The sequence below is a fragment of the Cryptomeria japonica genome, unplaced genomic scaffold, assembly GCF_030272615.1.
Source record: "Cryptomeria japonica unplaced genomic scaffold, Sugi_1.0 HiC_scaffold_270, whole genome shotgun sequence".
Classification (NCBI taxonomy): domain Eukaryota; kingdom Viridiplantae; phylum Streptophyta; class Pinopsida; order Cupressales; family Cupressaceae; genus Cryptomeria; species Cryptomeria japonica.
The window spans coordinates 55,662-62,860 of NW_026729092.1; the positions used below are offsets into that span (position 1 = coordinate 55,662).

The 7,199-nt window shown below is 29.6% G+C and overlaps 1 protein-coding gene across 1 annotated transcript; it reads right to left on the bottom strand.

The window, feature by feature from the left end:
• Positions 1 to 1,642: 1,642 nt before the first annotated feature.
• On the bottom strand, positions 1,643 to 2,138 carry LOC131030286 (pathogenesis-related protein PR-4-like). Its single transcript, XM_059215765.1, has 2 exons — positions 1,887 to 2,138; positions 1,643 to 1,807 (listed from the first exon to the last, which is right to left on the bottom strand). Exons 1-2 carry the CDS (start codon positions 2,136 to 2,138, stop codon positions 1,643 to 1,645), a joined length of 417 nt encoding a protein of 138 aa, XP_059071748.1.
• Positions 2,139 to 7,199: the final 5,061 nt, after the last annotated feature.

Consider the following 7,199-nt stretch of genomic DNA (forward strand, 5'->3'; position numbering starts at 1 on the left):
TTGGCTATCAATAGTATATAGTAAATTCAATTAGAAATGATAATACGAAAGAAAATATTTCCTACATCTACTTAGTTCAAACTAAATCCTCTAATGGATTAGAGGCTAGATAAATAAGAGCACTGAAAAACAAAATTAACTAGTATGCAATTTAATTTTATTTTTTTGTATAAAAATAATTTTCAAGGTGTATATCTAAGATGATTGAATAAGTATGATTTTTTTTTAGGAACTTGTAGAATTTTGTGACAAATTTTTAAAAGTACATGCCTTTTTTTATGCTACAGCTCATTAGATATTAAAATTATTTAATCATTTCCCACATATATTTTAAGGTGTATACCTAAGATGGTTGAATAAGGATGAATTGTTTTAGGCACTTGTAGAATTTTATGACAAATTTCAAAAAGTACATAGCTTTGTTTATGCTACAATTCATTAGATATAAAAATATTTAATCATTTCCCACATATATTTTGATGTTTATGCATCAACATGTAAAAAATTGTCATATTTTCTAAACCTTTGCATGTGGAAAAAGAAATCTTGTCGTTCCCTTGTAGCTTATTTATGATGTATATCTTCCTTCCCAATGTGACTTCAATTTAATTAAGATAATTGATCCTAATTCTTTTGCAACGCATAAATTTACTTTGATAGCTATAAACTACTACTAAATCGTAGTGTTATCATGCTTTTGATGATCATAATTTTTTCTTATGATTTACAATATATAAAATGTTATAAAGAAGGTTGAATATATATCTATAATATTATTTTTTATATGATTTGATCTTTACTAAAGTATATTACATGAAACCAATTCTCTTATTTATATTATAAATGATATGCGAGGTAGCTAGGAGCTATTTCAAGTTATATCTTTTAAAATGTAGTAGAAATATAATACCATTTTTATAACAATGAAAAAGATAAAATGGCATACATTAAGTTGTAATTTTGAGGTTCGATTTGTAACATAATTTTTAACAAAATTGGATATATATCATCAATGCTATGCGAGAATGATTGGACTAAAAAATAGTATCTCAATTTAATTACTTGTTTGTCAAAATAATTTAGAATGATATTGAGAATCTTGGATATGCCTACTATTAAAAAAATAACTATAATTTTTATTAAATGAATCACGAACATAATTATTTATCATCTTATGGACCAAACACTCCCAAAAAAAAATGATTGCCAAAAAATGTTTAATGAAGAAACCTATACATATTTATGCCTAATGAATATTTAATAATGCATATAGATATTTTAATAATGTTTGCAATTTATAAGTTAATCAATATTAATTTAAAAATACTTGACAGAATTTCAATGACAATTTTTTTAGAGAAAAGAAGTGTTACAAAAAATTTCATTAGAAAATTATGGGAAAAATATTTCCCATATAAAAAGCATTCAAAACATGAGTCAAAAGCAATTGTTCGCTGATTCCTTTCTATTTCTTTAAAGCACTTAGCATTTTAATGCAAAACTAAAATTTATGGTATCTGATAAATAGTCGAACATAGGAAATCCAACATGCACGAAGATCTTGTGACAGTCGCAAGCATTTTTATTCATAGAACAACTGGTGAACTGAGGGAGCAGACATAATTGAGGCTGTGAGATTGTTCTAACAGCCCACGAACTTGTAGGTAGTAAGCATATGGCCGTCATGCTTTCCTTTCCCATCCTTATCAATGGCATTAAAAGCATCAGTTTCTAAAACCAGTCCTCCATTTTGGCACTGGTCCACAATTCGTACGATCACATTTTTATCCGTCGAATCATTTGTCACCTGTAACAATTGAAATGATTAGGAAATAAGCATAATATATATAACATAACAAATTCTAAATATATATGATCCATTTTACTTGGATGCATGTGCCGCAGAGGGAAAGTTCCATGGGCTGGCCGGCTTGGTCATAATACGCAGTCCAAAGGTATTCGCTGCGAAACTCTAATGTCTGATTAGAGTCAATTGTAGCGCAAAATAGGCCACCAAGGTCGTAATTACGACCAGCAGAATCATACGGAGTGGACGTGGTCAATGTCTCGCCATTAACACAGAGTATTGAAGCCACAAAGAAGCATATAGCAATCCACCTCACAAGCTTGGAAGCCATGAATAACTGCTCAATACAACCAGAATAATATGAACTGATTGTTGTGTTAAGGCAGGCGATGTTGTCTTCAGAAGAATGAATCCAATAATTTATAGCGTTATCATTAGGGTTTATTCCCAATATTTTATCATGGTGGCCGTGCAGCCCTTAGCTTATTGATTCTTCGGACGATTCCCATTAGGATTTGTTAGTTTGTTCATTGAATTCGGCAACAAGGTTTCTCGGTTTCTTCGTTGAAATCGGCAACGTACTACATTAATGTTATATTAGCTATTTCAATTAAGGGTCGATATATCATTAAATGATGTGCATTATTCATTTACATTATTAATATGTAAAATCTTATTACAATATATAATTGTTTATTGGAATGGAAAACCACTGCTTTTAAAATGGGTTGAAACTTCGAAGGAAGACCCCTCCCTACTTCTAAATTGGGTTGAAACTTTGAAGAAAGACCCTTACCCCTTTAGGTACACACACTTATGAAATCCTCCCATTCTTAATTTATAAATTTTTTTAAAAAAGGGATTAACTACAAGTGGGTACTACCTTGGCTTGAAAAAGGAAAATTTTTAAAAGTGGAAAAAAAATTCTTTTGGAAACATATTCAAGTAGAAAGATAATTAAAATAAGAAATTAGAAAAAACATATGAATAAATGAATGAACGAAACAATGATGAGCATATTCAATGAAAGGAAACTACTATAAGAGAGAAGGAGAAGGTGGTGATTATAAAAGAAATATTAAAGAAGCATATATATAGGATTATCCAGCTTACCTTAGGAGATACGAATGCATGGTTTTGTCAATAATTCACTTTCAAACACAATAAGAGGAACTCAATCACTAGTATGGTTAATGAAGATTGTGTTTTGATTGAATCTAACAAACAAATATGTAACATTCGCACCTGCTTTTTCTCATCTTTTAATCTTGTTGAACATGTGGATAACAATTATATGATTACATGTGAGATGCTTGATGTTATCCCCCAAAATTTGAATGATGAAGATAACAAGTTAATGGAAAGACATATTTACTTGGAAGAATTTTAAATTTTTTCTTTCTCCTTTCAACCTTCTAAGGGCCCTATCTTTGATGGGTTCCCCCTTTCCTCTAATAATTTTGAGATATAGTTAGATAGGATATTTTTTTGGTGATCATGGATTTCATAAATTCTTGCTCAATTATAATAAAAATTAACAATGCATTCATTGTCCTAATCTCAAAAAATATCCATCTGAAAGGTATTCACTATTATAGACCAATCAACCTACATAGCACTATTTGTAGGATCTTATCTAGAATTATTGGTTAATAGACTTCAACCTTACTTGGACAAGATGATAGCTCTAAATAAAAAAGGATTTATAAAGGGGAATAAAACCATTGATTCCTTCATCAAATCTCATCAAATTATCGAATCAATGGACAAATAAAAACAATAAAGTATTCTCCTAAAAATAGATATTTATAAGACCTACAACAGGGTAAGTTAAAGCTTGTTATTTGTTAAACTCAATAAATTTGGCTTCTAAGGTAAACTATTGAAACTAATTCAAAAATATGTTATCACTCTCAAATTATCCTTACTCATTAATGGCATTCACCAAGTGTTATTTGAAATTGGAAAGGGACCCAAGGAGGGGAATGCTTTATCTTATTTATTTATCCTATTTGATGAAGTACTATAAAAAAATATCTCGAACATGTTTCAAGCAAGGTATAAGACTTTCATCAATTCTTCAATTCTCATACCATAAAAAAATCATACATGAAACAATTTTGTTTGTGTTTCCTTCTCTTCTTACATCTACAGGGTGGAAGAATATTCCCAATAATCATGTTATAGTCTTTGACTTTCATATCAATTATTAAAAAGTAGACTCTTCTTTAGCATGAGAAAAGACTTCAAAAGAAAATGACTATTATATTGGCATTTTATATTGATTACTTGGCTACTATCTATCATGCTCTTCCTCTTTTGGTCAAAATGACTGAATCCTCAACTTGGAATGAGATTATTAAAAAAAATCATTTTGAAAAAATCTTTCTTGTTGGAAAGGTAAGTTGTTAGGTCATGCTAGTAAGTTACTCCTCCTCAATTATTACCTATATAGCCTCCCTACTTATTACATCTCACATTCCAAAACACTTTCCTTTAAGGCCAAAAATGATAGAATGAGTATAGTTTAAATTCTTTTGGATTAAAAATAGAAGAATAAAGAAGGTTGGCATTAAATGACTAAGAATAAGTTTTTCAAATTAAAAGAAAAAGAGGTCTAGGATTATAATATTTAAGTCTTGTTAATAAATCTCTCTCAATAAAAATTTCATGACTAATCAATCAATTTCAAAAGGATCTACTCTATAGAATCTCCTTATAAATCTAAGAGCCTCATTATCAAAGGTATTAAATGGAAGCTTGGGAGATGAGATACCATTAACATCTAGGAAGATGTGTGGTGAAGCGATGGGAAACTTTTAGGGGTTTTTGCATTCTCCAACTACATTATTATCTTTCCAACATATGTCAATATGGTGTCAAAAACAACTCTATTAAATTTTTAAATTAGAAGGCTTGGATAGATCTCAACGCTATATTCTTATGTCAAATGGCCTCTATACTTCAATTGGAAAACTGAAAATAGAATTATAATCCATGCTTCACTTGAATGATGCAAAATAGGATGTTAGAATAAGGAATCTTCATCCTTCATAGAATTATATTTTTTTCTTTAAGATACTTCTAATGCATGATCTAGATCAATATTATTTTCAACTGGCTTAGGGCCTAGAGCCATTCACTTGCTCATGAGATCAACTTCTTTTGTTTGGCCACTTTGCACAAAAAAATATAAAATTAGGATAACATGAAGCATAGGGGTTTCTATTTCCCCAGCAAAATCTTACTTTGTAAACACAACTAAGAAATAATAACCCATATGCTCCTACATTTTTCCTTTTATGTTTTTATCTAGGTTATAATACTAAATCGTCTTAACATGGTTTATGCTACGGTTGTTGATTTAAGGGTGTACTTTTATGTTGGTATCCTCCATATAAAATTGCTTTGGTGAAGGATTGAAGGAATAACAATAATTCACTACCCCATGGGCCATGTTGAACTTATGGAATGAAAGAAATAACAATGTTTTCTAAGATATTAATTTTTCATAACAACTTCTCTTAGTAAAAATAAAATCTATCTCTAAGAATTTAATTATTGTTGGGATCACAATAAATAAATAAACTTGGAATTTAACTATGGAAGAGATCTTATGTCACTTTGGTTATCTACATGAATGCTTATCTTAGAACTAGTTGTTCCAAAGCCTAGTAAGATTGTTTGAATGGATGGAAAATGTTAGTAAAGGGTTGGATGAAGCTAAATTTCAATAATGATCCAAAAGCTAAGAGAGGGTATTTTGTGCAAGAAGAGAACTAGTAATGAATGATCACAATGAATTAGTGGAATGATTCATAAATTTTTTAGTAAATAAAAATAATAATGAAGATGAAGGGTACATGACCCAAATGCAAGGGTACATGACCCAAATGCATTCAAGTATCTAATTTAAAACAATGTCAGAAATCTCCATGTAGAGGGTTATTTTAAATTTTTCATGAACCTCATTAAAAAATATATTAGCATTCCATAGAACTCATAAATCTCATAGCAAAAAACTAGGAAAGATAAGGAAGTTTGAACAATTTAAAATAGCACACACTTGCAGTGAGGTCAAACCCATAAACAGTTCTACAAAAAGTGATATTATGGTTTCTAGAAGGATCACTTGGTCTGTCTTTGTATAGCTAGCTTCTACTATTCAAAATGAGATTCAAAATAATAAAAAATGATGAAATGTGAAAGAAAATATAGTTTGTGATTTATCATAGCCTTTGAAATGACAGATAGGCTAGATTGACATAAAAGTATAGGGAGTACTTATAAATATATAATATTCACTATATTGGATACTATCAATTCTTCATTTCACACATGATTTTGAATTGAAAGATTAAAAATTATTAATTTTTCAAGCTTGGAAACGTTCATTAGCCTCTAGGGACACCTATTCCTGTAATGATAGTTTTCCTTTGAAAGATCATAGATGCCAATATAAATTTAAAAATAATATATTCATGTTGCTCCTTTTTTTGGTAAATGCACCTATTAAAAGCTAAATGAGAAAAGAAAATAAATTGATGGTGGTGATAATCTTACAGTTGAGTCTTCCACCTATTAAAAGCTAAATGAGAAAAGTATTTTGAGGATTTAAAAATATGATGGGGTTTACAATTACTTTATAGCCATAAAAGGTCATGATTTAATCCTATCAAAGAAGTTCATTAACTCCTTGAATTTGAGACAAGTTAAAGTTAGTGCGGTTGGCTTAACCATGACTAAGTTATTCATTATTGAGGCCCTACTACTATTAGTCTTCATTGGTACAAGGTTAAAAGAAGTCAAATATCCCATAAATTTTAAAAGTTCATAGAGGATTCCCTAAGAGAGGGTGATAAATTAGTTGACTTTAAAAATGATTCCAAGAGGGAAGGGCTTGCCAAGCCTTGGGAAAATATAAATTGACACATAATTAAATATTTTAGCACAAAAGGTTGTTTTGTCATAATTCATGCTTACCATTTTTATCTTCTAGAGTATTTAAGGTTAAAAATGATTTTGAATAATTTAAGTGGGGAAAGGCCCCAACCCATTACACATCACTATCAAAAATCATCTAATCACCAAAAAATTCCAGGGCTTTGAGATCAAGGCCACCAAAAAACGTAGAGTTAAACTAGAGATGCAAAGTATGATAGAAAAAATAATAGTTAAATAAAAGAAGAATAAAAGACCACTAAGAATAACAATAATAAAATAAAATAATAGAGGGTTTTAAGATAAATATCCTCAACTATCTAGCATATAATTCAACTCCTCTCAAGGCAATAAGTTGTTATTCTTCTTTTCCTTTGCAAATCTATCACATGTGTCTACTATGAGTTAAGTTATTATAGGATGCATTATGTGACTTGGTTTGGTCATGATA

Excerpts from the sequence above, each read along its gene's own strand:
- LOC131030286 (XM_059215765.1), bottom strand. The coding sequence starts at position 2,138 with ATGGCTTCCAAGCTTGTGAGGTGGATTGCTATATGCTTCTTTGTGGCT. Across the intron at positions 1,808-1,886 it reads TCTGCGGCACATGCATCCAA|GTGACAAATGATTCGACGGA; the intron begins GTAAAATGGATC and ends CAATTGTTACAG.